This window comes from Corvus hawaiiensis, chromosome 16, assembly GCF_020740725.1.
Source record: "Corvus hawaiiensis isolate bCorHaw1 chromosome 16, bCorHaw1.pri.cur, whole genome shotgun sequence".
In the NCBI taxonomy this organism is placed as follows: domain Eukaryota; kingdom Metazoa; phylum Chordata; class Aves; order Passeriformes; family Corvidae; genus Corvus; species Corvus hawaiiensis.
The window spans coordinates 14074074-14095664 of NC_063228.1; the positions used below are offsets into that span (position 1 = coordinate 14074074).

General features: G+C 53.8%; 3 protein-coding genes across 12 annotated transcripts in view; all 3 read right to left on the bottom strand.

Moving 5' to 3' along the window:
* Positions 1 to 344: 344 nt before the first annotated feature.
* Positions 345 to 10128, bottom strand: HMOX2 (heme oxygenase 2). Of its 4 annotated transcripts, none has more exons than XM_048321271.1 (6): positions 10106 to 10128; positions 4842 to 4944; positions 3007 to 3124; positions 2260 to 2751; positions 1184 to 1304; positions 345 to 1102 (listed from the first exon to the last, which is right to left on the bottom strand). In XM_048321271.1, the coding sequence occupies exons 2-6, from the start codon at positions 4919 to 4921 to the stop codon at positions 978 to 980; spliced, it is 936 nt and encodes a 311-aa protein (XP_048177228.1). In that variant the 5' UTR covers positions 4922 to 4944; positions 10106 to 10128; the 3' UTR covers positions 345 to 977. The 4 variants fall into 4 exon arrangements, with proteins under 4 accessions (XP_048177228.1, XP_048177227.1, XP_048177225.1 ...); XM_048321270.1 differs by lacking the exon at positions 10106 to 10128 and adding an exon at positions 9432 to 9597; XM_048321268.1 differs by lacking the exon at positions 10106 to 10128 and adding an exon at positions 9420 to 9597.
* A 137-nt stretch (positions 10129 to 10265) lies between these two features.
* Positions 10266 to 14540, bottom strand: LOC125334437 (zinc finger protein 436-like). Of its 2 annotated transcripts, XM_048321267.1 has the most exons (3): positions 14491 to 14540; positions 13970 to 14079; positions 10266 to 11556 (listed from the first exon to the last, which is right to left on the bottom strand). In XM_048321267.1, the coding sequence occupies exon 3, from the start codon at positions 11352 to 11354 to the stop codon at positions 10356 to 10358; it is 999 nt and encodes a 332-aa protein (XP_048177224.1). In that variant the 5' UTR covers positions 11355 to 11556; positions 13970 to 14079; positions 14491 to 14540; the 3' UTR covers positions 10266 to 10355. The 2 variants fall into 2 exon arrangements, with proteins under 2 accessions (XP_048177224.1, XP_048177223.1); XM_048321266.1 differs by lacking the exon at positions 14491 to 14540 and having other exon boundaries at positions 13970 to 14327.
* Positions 14541 to 18735: 4195 nt separating this feature from the next.
* SLX4 (SLX4 structure-specific endonuclease subunit) overlaps positions 18736 to 21591 on the bottom strand; it is a 29264-nt gene continuing 26408 nt past the window's right edge. For all 6 annotated transcript variants that reach the window (XM_048321260.1, XM_048321261.1, XM_048321263.1 and 3 more), the window contains 3 exons: positions 21480 to 21585; positions 20826 to 21266; positions 18736 to 20220 (listed from right to left, as the gene is read on the bottom strand). In XM_048321260.1, coding sequence (XP_048177217.1) covers positions 19860 to 20220; positions 20826 to 21266; positions 21480 to 21585 — 908 coding nt within the window. In that variant the 3' untranslated portion in view covers positions 18736 to 19859. The remainder of the gene's footprint in view (positions 20221 to 20825; positions 21267 to 21479; positions 21586 to 21591) is intronic.

The window sequence follows — 21591 nt, forward strand, 5'->3', positions numbered from 1 at the left end:
TTCTTTGCTCCTGCTCAAAATTCACAGCAGATGTGCCTGCAGGGGAGCTGAGGGCAGGGTGGGGGTACAGCAGTAACAAGCATAGGAGGAAGAGCAGCAGCTTCCCTACCCAACCAGGAACCCCCTCAACACAGGTAAGCCCCAAGCCCTGTGTCCTCTGAGCAGGGCAATGGGCATCCACACAAGGAAACCCCAGGGGCAACAGCAGGGACCATGGGGTGCTAGGGCAGGACTTCCTCAGGGACTGCATGAGTCAGAGACAAGTGAAACAGTGTGGGACTCTGCACTCCTCCCATTAGCCCCCTCCCCATTCTCACAGTGATACGCTTTTGGCTTCCCCCAGCTACAGCATTGCAACTTTTTATTCCAGTCAAGGAAAAATAACCAACAACCAACCCTCAACCCCAAAGTTGCACAATATACATCTGTCACCTCCATACCCCACCATGGTCCTGCCCCCAGCCCCAGGGAGCTCCCTCCAACCGGAGTCAGACAGTTCCTAGGACATCCCTCCACACAGGACACTCCTTTGAGATAACAGCCCCATGGCACAGCCTCAGCTCTCAGGGTAGGAAGGCAAGTGCTCGTCGCTTGAAATGCTGATGACATTCTGCAGTTGCAACCCAGGGTGGGAAACTCCCTCCAGACACTGCTCCAGGGATGGAGATGAAAAGCCAAGCATGTGAAGCCTTTGCCAGGACAGGACAGGACATCTCTAGCCTTAAAAGCTGCCCCAGCCTGGGCAGGGCAGTGATGCAGTGGAATCCTCACCCCCTCGCACCAGCCAGTCCTGTGCACTAGTCAGCTAAAGACGTTGTGTTACAGCGGTGTGTGAGGAGGCTTGGACAATCCCACAGGATTCCTGTTTATTTCCTTACTCCCACTCTGCAGCCAACTCACCACCAGCAAGAGAAAGGTCTGAAAACAGGCAGGGCACATCTCTCCCCTTGCCCCCGAGCAGAGCCACACTGTTCCTGTCACAGGATGTACCAGGCTGCAGCTCCTGCTGCCACGGCCACGCAGGCTGCCAGCACCAGCTGCACCAGGGGCTGCCTGGCCAGGCCCACAGCAGCATGGAAGGGGCAGCCAGGGCCTGCCGTGCCTGCAGGACACAGAAAGTACTGTTAGCACTGCCCGTCCTGTGCCACACGCCCATGGCAGCTCTCTCGTTGCCACCACCTACCCAGTTTGTCTGCATAGTAAGGGCATTTGCGGATGTCTCCTTTTCCGTCATGGACTGGAAAGCCTCCATCTTGGGCTTCTTCTGCCAGCGACCTGCCAATCTTGTCCAGCTCATCAAACACCTGCAAGGGGTAACAGTGAGCATGTGAAGCAGGCAGAGCTAGGCAGCTCTCAGCCAGACCCCTGGAATCATCTGGAGAACAAGCAAGCACCACTCCTCCTTCCCTGTCCCCAGACACCTTTCAGGGCATCCACTGCAAACCTGTGGTGACACCTGACACACACTGCAACTCCAGGAAGGCACAGCCCATCCCAAGAGCATCCAGTCAGGAGTGAGGCAGCACCACCCTGCTGCTCACTTCCCAGCCTGCTGTGGGTGGGAGTGTGAGGCAACAGGCTCTCCCCTCCCTGCTGCAGACCCTTGGAGGATCCCAGCTCCTGCAGTGGTCAGGAAGCCGCTCTCACTGCCATGGGATTCCATAAGGATCCTGACAAAGGAGCCAACCACACCTCACCATGTTTCTGGCCAGTTTAAATCACACTGACCTGCTACAAGCACAAGATTAAAACTTCCATCCAGTAGCTAAATCTGTGTTCATTCCCTGGGGCAAGCAGCAGCTCAGTCAGGTTTGATGAGAGGCAAATGCTATGGGAGGAACAGGAGGCTCCAGACATTTTTGACCACAGAGCAACAAGTCAGACCTGAGACAGGAGATGAATTGTCACCAGGGTGATGCAACACACTCAAAGTTTGAGGCTGTCTTGGCCCAAGAGCTCTGCTCCCCTCCCTGCTTCACAGCCACACAGCCCATGGGAATCTTGAAGTCATACTAATTTTGCCTTAATCAAAGGGCTTGGCTGTGGTGTTGGAGAATGGGAGGAATTCCTGCCTGACAGCAGCTCCAGAAGCTAATGAAAGAGCTAGTTCAACTAGAATCCCAACTCCTCAAGGAGGGGCTGTGGTGGTCTCAGCCCCAGACCACTGCCTGGGTGAGTGGTATGCCTGAATTAACCTGGGCCAGACCTAAAAAGCTGCAGCACCTACACATACAGGAGCTCAAGGGATTTGTTTAGTACCTGCATGTTAAATCTGAAGGCTTTGTTGGCCTCTTCCACGATCCTTTCCTTGGTGTTCTTGTCGAAGTCCAGAGCATTCATTCTTGCCCTATAAAGCTGCTTGAACTTCTGTGCATTGGAAATGTTGTCAAACACGTAGAATTGGATCCCTTCCTCAGTACTGGGCAACTTCAGGGCCCTCTGGGCTACCTTCTTCAGCACCTGGCCACCTGAGAGGTCCCCCATGTAGCGTGTGTAAGCATGAGCCACCAGAAGCTCTGGCTCGTGTTGTCCCACATGATGGATTCTGTCCACATACTGCTGAGTTGCCTCTGAACACTGGATCTTTTCTTTCCAGTCTTCTCCATAGAAATATTTGAGGTCTTTGGCCAACGCTTCTCTCCGGTGAAGCTCTACGGGGAAATACAGAGGAGCAAAGACTGGGTTGTTCTTGTTGCGATCCATCTCCTCTTCCAGAGCAGAGTAGGTGAAGTGCAGGGCCACGGTGGCCAGCTATGGACAGAGCACAGCTCATGTGAGAAGCTGGTCACTAGATGGGCACAGCTCATCTCATGACTACTCCTGCATGGAATTGGGGTAAACAAGAGGAAACCCCCAGGCCCGGCACAAAACCAGCAGGCACTGCTGGAAGGAGCAAAGGCTCTGCTCTATCTACCGCCCTAACACCCCCAGGGCTGTGGGGCTCTGCCTTGAGTCTGCATCAGTCACTGGGTACATCAAAGAGATGGGGAGCAGAGCAACACTCACCTTGAAGAGCTCCTTCTTGATCCGCCCCTTCAGGAAGTCCTTGACAAACTGAGTGTTCTCCGCACGGTCGTGCGATTCCTTTGTCCCCTCCTTCAGCAGCTCTGAAAGGTCCATGGGGCTGCAGGCAAACAGGAGAGCTCCTTTCACCCCGCTGCCACACACAGCAATGAGTTTATCCCTGCTGTGTTTGGAGGGATCTCCCACTCTCTACCATCCCAGTTCAGAGAATATAAAAGCTGGGACCCTCAGGCCACCCCACAGGTTGACCTGGCACCTGCTGGAGGAAGCAGCAGGTTGGCAGCAGCCCATGTGCCAACCATACTTGCCACTCCAAGCAGGCTGGGGCTTACCAGGGGCTCTGGCCCAGGATGCTGAAGCAACTGCCAAGGACCCTCTGATCCCTGCACCATGACTTCTGCTTCTCATCCATGTGAGCCCAACAACACTACACAAGCATATGGGGAGCGACTATCAGGGCAGGCTCAAGGGCATGGGGGCCTTGGTGGCATCTGCTGCTGGAGAAGAAAGAAGGCTCAGGTGGGAGCAAATGCATGCACAGGCAGGTCCCCAGCTTTCCCAACTTGGATATCAACTGCTGGAGAAGAGATAAGAGCTGAATGGCAAAACAGGGCAAGAACACCCTTAAAAAGCTCCTTTCTCCCAAATTACACTGGTTTTGCAAGTTTCCACAAGGTGTCTTGTTTTAAAAAGGACCCAAAACATTAAAATCTGTGATTTTAGGCTACAGGTACTGCACCTACCTGGACACAATCACAGAAAGAACTAGTTTGGAAAAGACCTTTGAAATCATCAAGTCCAACCTATGACCTAACACCTCCTCATCAATTAAACCACGGCACTTAGTGCCACATCCAGTCTTTTTTTAAACACATCCAGGGACAGTGACTCCACCAACTCCCTGGGCAGAAAATTCCAGTGCCCAATCACTGTTTCAGGGAAGAAGTTTTCCTGATGTCTAACCTAAACTTCTCCTGGTGCAGCTTAAGACTGCCTTATCCTCTTGTTCTGTCAGTGGTTGCCTGGGAGAAGAGACCAACCCCCACCTGGCTACAACCAGGTACAGTATCAGGACACTGGTACAGTACCAAGACATACACTCAATCAAATCATGTCAAAGCATACCTTATGGATTTTATCACTAGTTTGCTGCAGGTAGCACATTTGTGTTAGCTCTAAGAGAGACTTTGAACACTCCAGACCCACTGCATGTGCCAGGAGAGCCAGGAAACATTAACTCTGCATGAAGCTGAGCCTGTCAAGTCGAAGAAGTCAACCAGCCTGTCTAGGTCTTCTAGGTGACCCTAGTCACCCTTCCTGTTTTCCAAGTCTGAAACCTTGGCTTTTAGAACATGTGTGTGAATTTGTTTTTTAAAGTAACCTCCTAGAAAATGTCCTTGCCTAGACCTGGGTATTCTAAAAAGACAAGAGTTCACCAGAACTGAGTTCACCTCTGGAGTCAGTTTTCAAAACAAGAAGCTGCTATCACATGAGCCTGCCCAGTTAGCCATGGAAAACTGGCTCCCCTTGGCCAGGAAGACACAAACACAACTGCCAAATAGTTGAAGTGTTTCTGAAATGTGACTTTGATAGTAGAGACTAAAGAAAACTGTGTGTTGCCAGCCCTGCCAGATCATTCTTTCCCATCCCTTCCACCCTTACAGTACAGTTTGATTGAAGAGATTTCACAGCACATTTGATTAATCACTTATTGGGGTCCCTCACTTCTTTCAGATGAGAAGGATCACTCCTTTACCTGGAAGATCTCCTGCCCTGCCCAAGGTGGTGTCTGTCTCATTGCATAGGACAGAACTCACCTGACAGGGTCACCTTCTATTTCCTCATAGCGCAGGATGTCCTCCTCTCCCCCCTCCAGGCTCTCCACGGCTGATGGCATTGGGATCACTGCTGGGGATCAGTCTGAAAAGCAAAATCGGAGAGGGGTTTTCAGGGGAAGCTGCCTTAGCAAAGGGATGGGTGCGAAATGCTGAACAGTCCAGCAAGGAGCTCTCTGAGCAGCTCCACCAGGCAGGGCAGCGAGGAGCAGCCTCTGGCTGTTTCCACCTCACACCAGGCACTTCCAAGGAAGCAGATTTGCCTGTTCAGTTCAGCTACCTCAGGTGAGCCTCAACGCTGACACCCAGTTCACAAAACATTAACCTCAGAGGAGACCTACAGCACAGCAGCCTGCATTCCATTTCCCAGTTCAGGATGGCTCCTGGCTGAAGATGAGAGCTCCATGTTGGGAACCTGCACTGGACTTGTGAGCTGGCTGCTTTCCCCTGGTGCTACCAAATATTTCCCCAATGTCACACTCCAAGCAGAGTAACTGGAAAGGGAAGCCGCTCTCCTTCATTCAGGAGGAAGAACAAGCTACATTTCCACAGCAGTACAAAGCTTCCCTGGAAGAAAGTAGTGAATTAGGCCAGCTGAGTGCTGAAGTCAGGGAGCTCACACGGGAAACAAGAACATTCCCTGTGACAGAATAGAGGAACTTCCAAAGCAGGGGCAGATTTCACTGCTCTGCCTTTCCTGAGCCACTCTCCAAGCAGAGTGAGCTGCAGACAGCTCCTGCTCCCACTCACACCCTCCTCTCCCGCCTGGCAGAGTTTACTTCAAATCCCACAAGTAATTGGGTTTCCCCTCCTCTTTTGCAAAAGGAAATAAAATCTCCTTTAATGTAACAAGATGCATAAGCCTTACCCAGAGGCAGGACCAAGACACACCTGGATTACATTGGCTGAGCACAGAAATCCAGGCATCTCATTTATAAAATGGACCTGTAATCAGCTTTGTGCAGAGCAACACCACCACCTTACAGGCAGCCTTGGGACCAAGGAGCTAAGCTGATGCTGGCTCTTCACTCACCAAGAGAACAATCCTCATGCTCCCCCACTTCAATTCAGCCCCCCTTGCCAGGCTGCATCCATGGATTCACTGCTCAGCCCACGGCTGGGATTGGAAGAACCAACAAGCAGCTGCCTCGAGCTTGTCAGCACAGGCACAGCAGCTGCTGGGCCCCAGCTCACACGAGCACACCAGTTACAAATCAATTGCTTTCCAGTTCCTCACCCCAGAGTTTCTAAGCCCTGTTTCACAGCCACCCTCAGTGCTCTTCACACTCCAACCAGGAACTGGGGCTGAGCCCCATCCTCAGGTGCAGCACAAGGCTCCCCCCAGCTCAGGCACAGCACCTGGTCTGGGGGACTCGTCACCAGGTGAAGGTTTTCCCTGTGATCACACAGTCTTTATGTTCGCTGGGACAGAGTCTTCCCTGAAGGAAGACAGACCAAATGCATTATTTTGTGATGCCAGGACCCCAGGGCTGGGACAGAAGTCCTTCAGGGTCATTTGGGATGGCAGCCCTACATTCTCATCACCCCTCCCTTGACATGGCATGGTGCAGCCTCTCCACCCACCCCAGGATAAAGCTCAGGGCAGAAACCAGCTTCAGGTGCTGTACTGCCTATGTGATCACTCACTAGGCAGCTCAACTCAAGGACACATCTTCACTCCTCACACAGCTTCAGATGCTGGGAAATGCCCACTGTGGGGAAGGGACATCAAAGCACAGAGGCAAATGACCCACCTGAGCTCAGTCAGGAGCCTGTTGTGGGTACAGGAGGAAGAGCCCACCTGGCCTCCTGCCAAGGCAGATCACCAGCTCTGTGACACCCTGCCTGCTTGCTCTGCTCATGGCAGGCCAGGACCTTCTCAAGAGCTGCAAATTCCAAAAGGAAACTAGACAAACTAGTTCCAATTTATCTTATACTCCCAGAAAGCTGGAATCCTGGAGGTGAGGTGTGCTGTCTCCACACACCTGCAACAGCCACCGGTACAAAGCAGCAGGTGAGAGCAGAGCTACAGAGCACCTGAGCACCACTGATCCCTTGAGAGAGGCCTGGAGGCTGACACCAAATCCAGTCCAAAGGAACACAGCAGATCAGGCCTCAGAAAATAGTGGTCAACAGCAGCAATGGCTCAAGGCTCCCAATGGCCAGACACAGATGGCCCTGAGATCATCACATCTGCTCACTCATCAGAGCCTCCACTCCCACCCCACCCCCTGAGCATGCTCATGTTCACACAGCAACTTGGTTCTCCATGTCACACAGGGGACCCTGTGGGGTCTCAGGAGCCTTCACCCAGCCCTGTTACTAGTGTTACAGAAGCACAACTAATGGGAATGGTGGATGACTGTCCCAGGAGCACTGTCTGCTGTTCGGAGCAGGGATTAGCATCCAAAAAGTCATTGAAGGCCCTTGGTGCACTCTCAGACTTTTATCTCCCCTAGTGGGTTTTGCAGGGCTCAGCCTGACAAGTTCCTCCCCATGGCAATGGGCAGGGCAGTGGTAACACCAGTCCCTGTAGCCCCAGGCGAGGGCAGAACACGTGCAGGAAAACGTGGACACTCAGATTTTTCCTGATACAGTCTCTAGCACAGACACCTCCCCAACAAGACGAGTCAGCACAAACCAACCCCATCCTTCCCAGTGCTGGATTATTGCAGAACTGGGAGGAAAGGCAATCAGAGCCACTGTGTCTCATACCACCACACACCGTCTCTTTTACTCAAAAACTGGCAACTGCAAGCCCAGTCTGTGGTCACAGCCCTCGTTTCTCTGCTCCTCTGAAAGGGGGCATGTCCCACACACCAAGGAGGAGGCTCAGGCAGCTGCCACCTCCTCTGCAGAGGCTGGAATGTCATATCATTTGCTGCAGGGAGCTCAGCTCATCCAGGACCTGGCTGCTGTTCAGGGTAAACATGTACCTCCCAGTGCCCAGACAGAGCCTTCCTGGGAGCAATCCAACAGCTACCAGCTGGGATAGCAGGGCTGGAGAGTGGGGAGGAGGTTTGGTACAGAACACCTCAGCATTCCAAACAGCTCTTTCCCAGGGACTGTTCAAATCCCCTGAGAAAGCACCTCTACCTCATCTAGATTTGTGCAGTTCGTCCCTACACACATCTCCTCACCCAGCTGCACAGCTGTTCTTTTCAGGGTAGGAAGACATTTAATCCCAATAATCCCATGCCTTTTGAAGGAAGAAGCCACTGCTGCTGCAGGGAAGGAGGACTGGAAGCCCTGGCTCTGCTTGGGCACTCTAGGAGAAGTTTGGCAACTCACAAACACCCAGGCAGTACAGAGTTCGTATCTGCTGTTTAACTTTTATGCAACTTCAAGGCATTTCCCCACACACAGAGCTCAGAGTGTGTTTGGACCTACCTGACCATCACTGCAGTGGAAACAAACCTCAGAACTCCAGGCCTAGAGGCTTGAAGAATCATCCCAGAGCTTACCTGGCAATCCCAGCAGGAGAGATTCTCATCTCCTTCTGAGGGGGATTTGGCACTGACTGCTGCTGGAAATGAAGCCTCACAGACTAAATTACCGCATTACCTGATCCCAGGTAGGTTGAAGATTTCACCTAGACACAGTCTAAATTTAGGCAGTAATTCAAGTCTGAGACACTTCTAGCAGTGCACACACAAATGCTACTTTTGTCTTCCAGAGCTGCAGCCCAGCACCTCAGCAAACTGACCAAAGGAAGCTCCTGGTGAGCTCAAAGACCTTGTTCAGTTCTGCCCTTTGGTGGTGACCCTTGTGTCAGGCAGCCCATCAAGAACCTATTTTCTCACCCTGGCTATGAGAGCAGCCAAGGGGCAAGTCAGGGTTGGATCTCGGGTGAGAAAGAACACATTGTGACAGACACACACGATTATACCGAACAGCCCTTGCTCTGGGGAGAGCCAGCGCTTGCCCTGCCTGTCCCAGCACGCCGCCAGCTGTGCCCAGGACGTGCCAAGCAGCGCCAGTGATGGGCACTTAGGGCTGATCTGTGCAATGCAGAGGCTTGAATAGGACAACTGCCAATAGCAGAAAAGGAGGGACAGCAACAGCCCTTTGCTCTCCAAGCGCTTCTCTGAGCTCAGCGGGGCCAAGGAAAGCCAAGCGGCCCCGTCACCACCGGGAGCACGCAGCGCAGGGCTCTTGTCCCCGAAGCCCCGGGCGTCGCTCACGAGCAGCCGCGCAGAGCCACTGCGGGGCTCTGGGGCCCCAGTGCCGGCACACGCCCCCGGAGACACAGGGCAGGATCAGGGAGGGCTGTCAAGGGCCGGCCCGGCAGGTTGGCAGCGCCCAGCCCCGCACGGGCACACGGCTCGTGGGCGGGAGTTGTGGGCCCGGGCGTCCCGGGCCGGGACAGGGCGGTCATGTCAGCCGCGACAGCCCCGGCGGTCCGCGGCAGGGAAACAAGGCTCTGAGGCGGTCCAGGAGGGCTTCCCGGCCCACCCGCCGCCGGAGCGGCCAGAGCCCCGCAGCGTGAGTCCCACGGGAGGGGAGGGCCCGCGGGCCCGGCCGCGCTGCCACGGGGACGCGCCGCGCACTCACCGCTACCGCTGCCACTGCCACTGCCACTACCACCACCGCCGCCGCCACCGCCGCCCTCAGCCCCGGCCCGAGACAAAGGCCCCGCGCGGCCGGCCGGGATTTATTGGCGAGAGGTCACCGCGCGGCCAATCAGGAGCCGCGCTCGGCACGCGCCGGCCATTGGCGAAGGCGGCGAGGGTCCCCCTCTGGAGGCGGCCGGCGCGCGCGGCCGCGCACACGCCGAAGCCGCCAATTGGTGGAGGCGGCCGAGACGTCACTCTGACCACGCCCCCCCGCTCACCTGGCCAGTGCCGGGCAAGGCCCCGCCCCCGGAGGGCCGGCCCGAGCGCAAATCCGCGCATGCGCAAGCGCCGCGCCCGGACGGGAGGAAACGGCGGCGGAGAAGGAAAGAGGGCGGCAGCGCTGCGGCACCGGCGGCTTTATTGGCGGCTGCAGCAACCGCACCCAGCGCAGCTGCCGCCCCACAGCCCCTGTAGGGCCGGAGGGACACACGGACAGCCAGCGCGGGGGGCTGAGGGCACCCGGCCTTGGGCTTCTTTATGCTGCGGCCCCAGCCCGCGGGCTGAGGGAGGGAGCTCAGCGCCTCTGAACACAGAGATCAGGAGCTTTTGTTGACTGAGTGTTGCGGGCTCTAAGATGGTCTGTGTGCTTCACTCTATTAATTGTCCAGATGTGGGCACAGAGTCATTTACCTTCCTCTGAAATACACCAAGCACATTCCAGCCTTTTCAAAGCACTTCTTTCTCTCACAAGAGCTTTCCCTCCGAACACCACCACCTTCCCCTGCTGTGTCCACGCTCCTCTCCAGACCTCCAGCTCTTCGCACTGACTCTCCCCTTTTTGCACTTTTCTCCTTTAGGACTCGTTCTCCTAAAAGAAAGTGCCTTCCCACCCTGCGAGCAGGGCAGTCAATGGAGCGAACGGAGACACCGGGATCGGACCCTAGGGCTCCACCGCCCTGTGGACGTGCCGGTGCCTCAGGAGCGCGGAGCTCACGGCGAAGCCCCTCCCGCAGTCGGCACAGGCGTAGGGCCGCTCGCCGGTGTGGGTGCGGCGGTGCTGGGTGAGGTGCGCGCTCTGCCTGAAGCTGTGCCCGCAGTCAGCACAAGCGTACGGCCGCTCCCCGCTGTGCACCCGCCAGTGCCGCAGCAGGGCCGACCTCCACAGGAAGCTCTTCCCGCACTCCGTGCACTCGAAGGGGCGCTCCCCGGTGTGGAAGCGGCGGTGCTGGATGAGGTGGGAGCTCACCGTGAAGCTCTTCCCGCACTCGGAGCACCCGTACGGGCGCTCGCCCGTGTGGAACCGGCGGTGCTGGATGAGGGCCGAGCTCACGCTGAAGCTCTTCCCGCAGTCGGAGCACTTGTAGGGCTTCTCCCCGGTGTGTACCCGCTGGTGTTTCATGAGCTCGGAGCTCTGGCTGAAGCTCTTCCCGCACTCGGTGCAGCCGTAGGGCTTCTCCCCGGTGTGGACGCGCCGGTGCCGCGCCAGGGCCGAGCTCACGCTGAAGCTCCTCCCGCAGCTGCTGCACGTGTAGGGCCTCTCCCCGGTGTGCACTCGCCGGTGCTGCACCAGCTGGGAGTTCCCAGAGAACCTCTTCCCGCACTCAGCACACCTGAAGGGCTTCTCCCCGGTGTGGGTCACCTGGTGCCGGAGCAGCTTCGAGCTCACGCTGAAGCTCTTTCCACACTCGGAGCACTCGTAGGGCCTCTCTCCCGTGTGGATCCTCTGGTGCTGGATGAGATGGGATCGCTGCCGGAAACGCTCCCCACACTCGGTGCAGGAGAAGGGTTTCTCTCCAGTGTGGATTCTCTGATGCTGGACGAGGTTGGAACTCACACGGAAGCTCTTCCCGCATTCCCCACATATCATCAGTCTCCCCACAGAGGAATTTCTCTGCTGGATAACATCTGGCAGCTTCCTGAAACTTTTCCCACACAGCATCACTCGGCTTTGCCTCTTCTCCAGAGGTCTCTGAACCCTTTCTGACCTGTGTGGGATGACTCGGTCCTGTGCAGGACTCTGGGAATTGTTCTCCTTGGAGAGTCCTGCAAGTGAAACATCAGGTTTTGCTGGCCCAGGGATGCCTTGGTGGGGATTCTTCTCTTTTTTTGCTCACAATCCCATCTTCAGCTGCAATGAGAATCTGGAGAGAAGTTACAGACAGGAAACTTTAGACAGGGGAAATCAAAAGGGATCAAATTCTAAAAATTCACCAGACTGACTCTTACAGAAAGTTCTGATATTTCCCTCCAAACTACACAGTGCATTTCTCAGTATGTTCACAGGAACAAACCCTGAGAACAGCCCTGTGTGCTCTGACAGAACCTGAATCCACTGAAATTATTGGCATATTAGAGGTAAAAGCTTAGTGCTTGAATGGGAAAGATGGATGCTCTTCTAGGATATCTGAAAAGTTATTAAAAGCTGAATTGGGAGTCACAGAAGTGCCACAAAGAACTGTCCTCCTCAGCAGAACAAATGCAACATCCCTGATCTTTTGCTGCAGAGAGACACTCCCAAAGGAGACACTGTCCCTAAGGGATGAAATATCAGACACCTCGAACATGGCTTATGCCAGTCTTAAAGGCAGAAGAAAGGCAACTTTATGCTCCCATGGGTGCATGGGAGAGCATGCAGAACTGGGTTGAGGAAGTGCTGTCTTGGAGCAGGAGAGTCATGGCAGAACTAAGGAAGGAGAGTCCAGAATTACAGCCTAAATGATAGAAGTACACATTTGATCTTCCTCTTTCTGGCAGGTAAGGAAACATCACAATGTGATTTCACAGTGAACTCCTGAGATGCCTTTTACAGTAGCTTGGTGTGACATTGACATTTCATACAGTTCTCCTTAAAATTGTTCCATGAGAGCAACAGAAACTGGAACTTTGATAGTCATCTGTCTCCAGCTACTCCATCCAGGTGGGATCTGGAGGAAAAGAGAAGGGGGATATCCAAAGACAGCATAAGGACATGAAGCCCTTGCCCTGTGGGTCAGACTTACTGAGCAGGTATTGGAGCTTGGGAAGTTGTTCTGTTGCTGTTGTCTGTAAAGGGCTTGATAAAAATCATGATGACAGGACCTCACTGGAGGTGTTTTAAGTGAAAGGATAATAAGTTCACAATGCTCAGGAATTCATACTGGAAGTGTAAGCCTGAACTGGCAAAAAATTAATAAGCAAGCAAGAAAGGAAGAGTGTGGTTCTTCCTCAGCCCATGCCAATTTGGGTTGATGCTCAAGCCACTGATATGCCCAAGACTGCCCTAAGCTCCAAGTCAAGCTCCAGGTAATCAGAGTAAGTGCAGACATTGGGAAAAAACCTAAATATCACCTTAAATGTACCCTTGGATCTCTTTCTCTAGAGAACCCACTTGGGGCTCTTTAGAGATGTCACCAATTTTAGCAAAAGGGAGATCTGGAGTCCAAAGTCATTCCCAGAGACATTCCTCCTTCACCAAAACTGGTAAGGAAACAGCTGCTATGGGATGAATGACCCTCATGAGGTGGGAAGGAAGGGGAAGGGGAGGTGCTTATCATTCTGTTATTCAAAGACTGATTATAAACTCTATCAGAGCCTTATGATACTGACCAACCAGGTGACAGGGGAATGACAGAGGACATTCACTGCACTGTAAACAAAGAAGTGCAGAGGGGAACAGCCTCTCTACCAGGATGAGCCTAGGATGTTCTTGATACCATTCTGGAATAGGCCCTTGGAGTTAGAGCAGATGGATGAAAACTGCAGCTCCTAGGCTCATAAAATAGCCCATCAAATGTTAATGATTATTAGGGAAAAACAGAGAATAAAGAGAATGTAATTGTGCCCTTGCAGCTCAAACCCCACAGCCTGACTGTGTGCAAGGGCAGGGATGGATCCTCCATTTCAGAGAAATTCCAGTAGAGCTGAGGGAGATACAGAGCATGACATGAATAATAAAAGGCACAGAACAGCTTCTGCACTGGAGATAAAGGGTACAGCTGATAGGAGTATTGCAGAAGACTATAAAACCACAAGTGGCCCATGGGGTGGGTGGAGATCCCTCCTGTACCATCTGCTCTGAATTAAGAACAAGTGACATGAAGTGAGCTACTAGAAGGCAGCTTCAAAGCAAACTAAAGAAGGCAGCAACTCAAAAAGCAGCTGAATATGCTGTGGAACTACTGGCTGCAAGCTGTCATGGGTGCTAAAACATGCACAACTTCAGATAGCAAGAAAATACAGAGAGAGCTGTGAGATACTGAGACATTGCATGTCTGCTTCAGGAGTTTCTGAAGTCACAGAGTGTCAGGGCCTGGGAAAGCATCCAGGAACACACCACTGCCTGTCTGCCTTCTCTGGGACCCAGCGCTGGCTGCTGCCAGGGACCACTGGGAGGACTGTGGTCCATCCTGGTATCACCAATCCCTTGCATTCTGGTAGGGTCTGGGAATCCTGGAGCAGTTTTTCTCACCGATAGGTTCACAGATGACTGGACAGTGCTGGGTTAATGGTCAGACTCCATGATCTTAGTGAGCTTTTCCCAACCTTAATGATTCTATGATTGTACCATCCACTTACTTGCTGCTCAGCACTGTCTCGGTCTTCCCTCGGTAGGCACGGAGGTGGGAGAACCACAGTTCCTTCTTCTGATGCACGTGGGAAATCATTTCCAGCTCCTTTCAGGGGACCTGCTCCGGGGGGCAGACACGGGGCGGCTCAGACGGGCCAGGATTTACCCGACCCAGCAAGGGGCGTCTCTGCGGGGGTACCTGAACCAGGCCCCCTGAACCGCTGCGGACCCGCGGGGAGGGAATGCGGGGCTGCCCAGGTCAGGGGGGCAGCGGCGGGGCCTTCCGGGGGTCCCAGCCCCACCGGGGTCCCGTCCCGGCCCCGCAGCTGTCCCCGATCCAGCCGCGCCGGTGTCCCCGTCCCAGCCCCGCCGCGGTCCCGCCCCAATCCTCCGGTGTCCCCGTCCCAGCCCCGCCGCGGTCCCGCCCCAACCCTCCGGTGTCCCCGTCCCAGCCCCGCCGCGGTCCCGCCCCAACCCTCCGGTGTCCCCGTCCCAGCCCCGCCGGGTCCCGGCCCGGCCCCTCACGCACACTCGGCTCCGCTCGGCGGCTCCGCGGCCCCTGAGGCGCGGTCACGTGACGGCCAATGGCGGCCAATGGCGGCGCCGCTGGCGCTGAGGGCGGCCCGGCATGGCGGCGGTCCCGGCCCGCCTGAGGGCTCGGTACCCGTCACCTGCTGCCGTCCCGAGCCTTCCCCCGTGTGCTGGGCGAGCCGCCACGGCCGCCGGACGGTTTCCCTAATTAGGGGACTTTAGTAGGGCTTCAGGCGGGAGGGGAATGCCCACGGAGCCTTCGCCGCAGAGGCTCAGTGAGCAAGACACGATGGCAGCCAGCGCTTTCTGAGGAGAAGAAAATTTCCGGAGGACACCAGAGCAGAACTCTGGAAATCTGTACCTGGGTTTCATGTGCTTCCAGGAGATGGGTGCCCGACCTGGGCACTGTCAGGGGCTGGAGCCACCTAGGTCTTGAAAGCGTTGGGAAGGGAGCAGTGGGATTGTGCTGATCTTGGGCATGAGTTTAAATTCTTAGCAATCACACATGGTTTGGGTTGGAAGGGACCTTAAAACTCATCCCATTCCACCCCCTGCCATGGGCAGGGACACCTTCCACTAGACCAGGTTGCTCCAAGCCCCATGCAATCTGGTCTTGAGCATTCACAGGGATTTGGAGTCCACATCTTCCCTGGGTAGTCACAGGGATGGCTCTGCCAAAGGCTGCGCCGCCACCTCTGCCAGGCACTCTGTGCTCCATTAGACATCTGACACGCAATGCCTCCAGGAGAAATCTGATACTGGGACGATATGAAAGGAAACCAGCGCATTTGAAACACACTTTCCAAGCATCTCCAGTCCCCTTGAAGAACTGCAGGAAGAATTACTCTCAGATTTATCCCTTCCACATCTAATCACTGGCACTGTAAGTGTGGATCTGTTGGCCCAGTACAAGGCAAAGGCACTGCAGTCACCACTCTGGGCTTTACAGCATTCTCATATTTTTCAGTTTAACTGGGCCCTCCAAGGGTCTTGACCACGGTGAGGGATCACAGGCATTCATTAAATGCCATTAAACAGGGTGACTGTACACACGGAGCTGTGCCTGTGTAAGAAAACAGCTCTCTTCTCACATGCAGAATTATTTCATAGGCATCTGCAGCACAGCCTTTCAGAGTAAACCTATTTAGGCTGTTTTTTCAGGCAGGAAATGTGACAATACACAAACCACTATGGAGTATTCCAACTCAGTCCCACTGGTCATTTGATTGTCACAGTGAACTTAGAAGCTCACCATGGTGCTCACATAAGACAGAAGCTTTGTGCAATGACAATAACATTTCTTTAATTGAAAAAAACAACTAATACTTTAGTTGATTTTTTTTTTTTGGCAGCATTGGAAGTATTAAAAGCAACAGAAGTATAAAAATAGTTTTGGTAACTTAGTACACAGTTGGAAATAAAAAATTGTGACAGTGTATCTTCCAAGATAAAGGAGCATGTATTAGGAAGGTAAAATCCAGGGAAATATCTACAAATCGAATTGCTTGGCAACGCAGTAGCACTGGCAGACGGCAATGCCAGCATTACCTCAGGCAGGCCAGCTTTGCTCAGGAGTTAATGAAGCAGGAGAATGAGATAGGATTCAGATAATTTGCAGTGTATTTCAGACATGTCCTCGTGGTCTTGAAGGCTTCAAAAGGTTTTAAATCCCTTTCTCATAATCTAAGAAAACTTTCAGAATTACATTTTGTCAACTTCAGCAATAAGGAGGCATCAAGGCAAGTGTCTACAACGTAGTCAGCTCCAAACCCTGACAGCAAAGATGTGGCATTAAAATTCAACTCTTTTTTCCTAACATAGTAAAGTGTTTTAAGAAACGATGTGATTTGAATGATTATAATTTATGTCCACTGAACTGGGATGCTGCATTCAGTGAAGGTAAAGATGTAATAATTGATCACAAAATCTTTGATTGTGAATATAAGTCTTACCTAAAACCAGAACAAAAATACTGGGAAGGGATATTCATATTCCCATATTAAGATTGGTTAGTAGGACTGAAGCTTTTCCACATGTGAGGTGTGTACTTGAGAAGTACAGTGAGGGAACAGCATCAACTGGAAGGCCAGTTAAGGCAAGCCCTGTCCTTCTCAAAACAGTCATTGCTTGCAGCCCTTGGTGAGGAAGGTGGGAGAGGAAAAGGGCTGTTTCCCTTCCCCAGCATCCCAACCATCCAAGGTCAGCTGGACTGTATGCCACAGATCCTCCATACCTGAGCCAGTGGAGGTTTACACTGGACACTAGAAAGAATTTCTACCCAGAAAGGGTGATTAGATATTGGAATGGGCTGCCCAGGGGGGTGGAGGAGTCACGAATGAGGGAGGTATTTTAGGACAGACTGGATGTGGAGCTCAGTGACAAGGCCCCTTGTCACTAGCAGCCCGTGGCTAGCACAGGGCCACTATGGTCAGTCTGGTTGCCATGGTGGTGATGGGTGACAGGCTGGGCTCAATGATCCCACAGGGCCCTGTTCTGCAGCTGCTCAGAAACACAGATTTAGGAATTTTAGTAGCAATTACAAAGTGAACCAAGTTAAAAATAAAGGCATTGTATTTCCACAACATCCCCTGCCTTCAAAATCAGCAGGACAAGCTGTGCTGAAAAAGTGAAGATGGAAGTGAGAGGGGTGTAAATAGGCACTGCTTGAGAGAGTGGATTGAATCCAGGAATGAGAAGGGTGAAGCATTTCACAGCCTAAAATCAGGGGAGGTTTGGGTTGGACATCAGGAAGAATTTCTTCCCATAAAGTGTGATCAGATACTGGAATAGGCTGCCCAGGTGGGTGGTGGATTAACTGTGGTAGGAGGTATCCAAGCAAAGCCTGGGCAAGGAACTCAAAGCTCTGGTCTGGTTGCCATTGTGGAGATGGGTTCCAGGTTGGACTCTGTGATCTCATAGGGCTCTTCCACCCCAGCTGATTTTGTGACATCACAGCCTTTGGGGACAGCGTGGTGGTTGGTAAGTGTCCCCAGCCCGTCGCCGTGCCCAGAGCCCAGGCAGAAGTCGGCTGGGAAGGACGTCCAGAGCCTGTTCAGCGGGGGCAGCTCGTCCGTCAGCAGCACCATGCTCAGCCAGGGGCTCTTGCGGCTGCTGCCGCTCTCGCTGCTGCTGCTCTTGGTGCAGCCACTGGACCCTTCCAGCCACGCTGCTGGGGACACAGGGAGCTGGGATGCGCTTCCCCAGGCCCTGGAGGAGCAGGAGGCCGTGGCGCCAGGGAGGGACGCCATGCTGGTCCTGGAGGCGCTGCCGTGGATCTGCGCAGCCGTGGCCCTGATTCTCAGGGGCTTTTACGTGGGCTGGGTCCTTGTCAGAGGGCTCAGGAGACGCTGGGGAGAGGTGAGGGAGGGGCTGAGGCAGGTGGGCCGGTGCCGGGGCCGCCACGGCCTTGGGCCAGGAGGGTGTGGGGCGAGGGCCGAGGGCCCCCGTGGGGGAGCAGAGCTGGGCAGGCCCCGCGGGTGCCTCTGGGGCAGCCCTTCGGCCAAGGCTTTGGCGGAGCGGGGGCTGAGCCCGGGGCTGGGCAGGAACGGGCCCGGCTGAGCCCGGAGCTGCTCTTGCTGCAGCCTCTGCCCGGGGCAGCCCGGCCGGGCCCAGGCTCTCTGTGCAGGAGAGGCCAAGGGCAGCGCCCGAGGGCTCAGCCCCGAGGCCCCTCCGCCCCTCCATCGGGCTCCCTGTGCTGGGTGTTGCAGGCGAAGAGCCAGAGCGCCGGGGCCTCTGCACGGCCGTGCTGCCAGGGCCACGGCTGCTCCGAGGAGCTGCTGCAGCTGCTGCTGGAGAACCAGGCCCTGATGAAGATGTCTCTGCTCCAGAGCTCCCGGCAGAGGCCAGTGCCCCGAGGGAGGAGGCGAAGGAACGCCGGCACTCAGAAGAGCAGACTCCACCTCTCGCCTCTCCTCCGACTCCCCAGCCCCAGCTCATCTCTGGGCTTGGTGGACATGGCAGGGAATGTGTGACCAGTGCTGAGCCCGGGCACTGGGACATTCCTGCCCATAGGTGTTAGGAACCCCTTTGTTATTAGGAAATAGGTTTCCAAGAAGTCTTCTCCACCCCCAGTTGAAGTTTTTCAAAGAGTTCAAGTTTAAAAATAGTTGATGTTTTCTTTAGGCATAGGCTTCCCAGTCATGTTCTCACTCTCTAGTTGAAGCTGGGAAGAGTAGTCTAGTTCAATAAAGTTCATGTTTTTTATACATTGATGTGTTTGTTTACTGTTCCATATGAGAATGGACAGGATTTAAATTGTTTATTGTATCAAATCAAAAACAAATACTGTATAAAAAAATTGTATGTCCCACATACATGAAGATATCAGAAATCTGCCCTCTTTTTGTGTTGTGTCCATTTTGTTCAGTGAGCCTTTGCACACTCAGAACTGCCAGAACAGACAAAAGTCAGTTGTTGTTGTGAAAGTCAATATATAAAATATGACAATTTAGGGTCCAAGACTTCCCCAGGAGTCCCAGACACTTTACAACTGGGACCAGTCCAGTTTGGAAGCGGGACTGTTCCAAGCAGTGGGTTTAGCTCAAGCTGTGAGAAGTGCTGAAAAGTTCCAGTGCTCACTTAAATATTTTCTTGAAGATATCTCTGCTGGGGACACACTCAGGCCAGCCCGAGCAGGGAAAAGGGTGCTCAGGAAATGGAGCAGAGGGGTTTGAACACAGATCCCGTGGGCAGATGGACACATCCCACTGGATTTTCCAATTGAAAGGGCTTTCCTGAGGCTTCGGGTGTCAGGGGCGCTTTGGGCAGGTGTCGCAAAGGGAACAGAACAAACCCCTGCCCTGTTCTGCAGCCATTTCAGAAACACAGATTTAGGAGTTTTAGTTGAGATTGCCAAGTGAAGCAAGTATAGAAAAAAGGCCTTTTATGTATTTCCACAGCATTCCCTGCCTTAAAAATCAGCAGTGCAAACTGTGCTGAAGAAGTAAATACAGAAGTCACAGGAGTCTAAACAGGCAGTGCTTGACAGTGGATGGAATCCTGGAATGTGAAGGGTGAAGCATTTCACAGCCCAGATCAAGGGAATAGGTCCTGGCAAGTGTCACTGAAGGAAGCACCAGCACAAAGAAAAGTTGGGGACCTAAAATCTATCAGAAAAAATGGAAAGAAAAGGCACCAGAGTCAAATCAGGTGGAAAGAGGTTCCAGGTGAGCTGTGTGCTGAGGGCAGGGCAGCCATGGGGGGTTTGTGCAATCGGAGCAGAGGGCTGGCAATGGGAGTGCAGCTCAGGCCTGTTCACCTGGGATCAGGCCATGAGGAGCAATAGGGCTCCATCCATCACCTGCTGCTGGAGCACCAGCTGGGAATGGACTTTCCAGCTTGGCAGCAAGGCCTCCATGTACCGAATTTTCAGGGGGTAGGAGTGGGCTTCACTTGGTATCGCCTTCTCTGTTTTCTGCTCCCCTTCCTTTTCTGTTCCTTCTCTTTCCGGGCTTTGGCCATGGTAGATGTGATGCACTGAGAATCCAGAAAGTTCAGCAGCTTTGCCTTGGAAATTTTAATGCCATTCTGTTTGAGCTCTGCATGCAGATCAGCCAGCTCGATGGGCTCATAGAAAAGAATCCTGTTGTACAGGGCCGTGTTGGAGCGGATGTAGCACCTTATTGCCTCCAGCTTTTCCTCTTCCCGAGCTGCTGCTTGAGATGCTGGAAACTCCTCTTCCTCCTCCTCAGATGCAAAAGCACAGGTTTCAAATCCATTCACAAAGGAACTAAAAGCAGGATGAAACAGACCAGAGGTCAAGGAAAGAACAGGCAAACAAGGACAGGACCAGAGCTCCCCAAATCCCTTATGATGAAGAACTATGACTTCCCTCTGCAGGATCACAGACCCTGCACTACCAGCACCTACAAAATGAATGAGGCAGAACATGGCAGGGCTTCTGCAAACTGCCCATCCCAGCCAGGACAGTGCTGGTCCTGCTCACCCAGCCCAGAGCTTTATGGAATTTCTGGCTCCTGGCCCTTCCCTCCTGGCAGGCTCAGCCAAGGGGTGCTGTGCTGTCCTCTCTTAACTCCAGCTCCAGGTTCTCAGGCAGCACCGAGTGCTCCGTGTCACTGACCTGCAGACCAGGCATACCAGATTTGGGCCTTGCTCATAAGCAGCCCTTTTGTGTCCTGAGAATAGTTCAGTGGGAATTAGACTGAAATCCAGAGCCTGTTTCTTTTGTAGGAGTGTGCTGACCTCCACGTGACACACTCAAGGAGGAGGCAGGGCCACTGTAGGCCACTGGGACACTCACCTCTGTTTACCTCATTCCTACCTCACCTCTGCCCTGCACTACTGAGTGTTTTGTCTAGGATTTCACTGCCTCACCTCTGTGAACCAAAGGAGATGTCACTTCCATCCACTGAAGAACCTGCTGACTCCTGGGATGCCGGGAGCTCCTCGGCATCAGCTGCCAGGGACACAGGTGGCCTTTCCTGCTCTTTGGCACCTTCTGGGTGATGTGGCACTTTAGTTCCCTCCTTGGATGTGCCACAGCCTGTTCCATGGGATGCACCATCAGCCTTATCCCTAGGGAGCACTGCAGAAGCCTTGGCAGGCTGCTTCCTCTTGCCCAGAGCCCTTGGGGAACGATTCCTGCCCGCAGCCTGGCCTGCCTTCGTCAGCCGTTTGGCCGGGGACTTCTGTGGGAGGGGCTGGGAATAGGGGATTTCATCCTCAAAGTCAGAGTCCCTGTCCTGGTGAGTGTACTGGAATATCTCCTTCAGCTTCAACACCATCTGGCGTTTTGGGAGAGCACGGACACCAAATCTGAAAGGGAAACGTGGGAGTTTAGGTTACAGTAATGCTGCACCTTCCACTGTCACAGCTCAGCAAGAGGTTCAGGCCAGGAAGTGCAGCTGGAAAAGTGTGATGTGACCTCAGAAAGCACTGGCTGGAGCTTCACCATGGTTCCCCTTCTTTCACACTACCTGCCAGCAGGTTCCTCTTGTAAAGAGCCATCCTGGGGGAGGTAATGCTCACCTGCTCAGCTCCTTCTTCAGCTGTGGGGTCTCCATGATGGAATAAGCTGGCATGGGTGTCACTGGAGTGGTGCTGGGGGACCTGTTGTTCTCTTGACAGGAAGGTTCTGCAG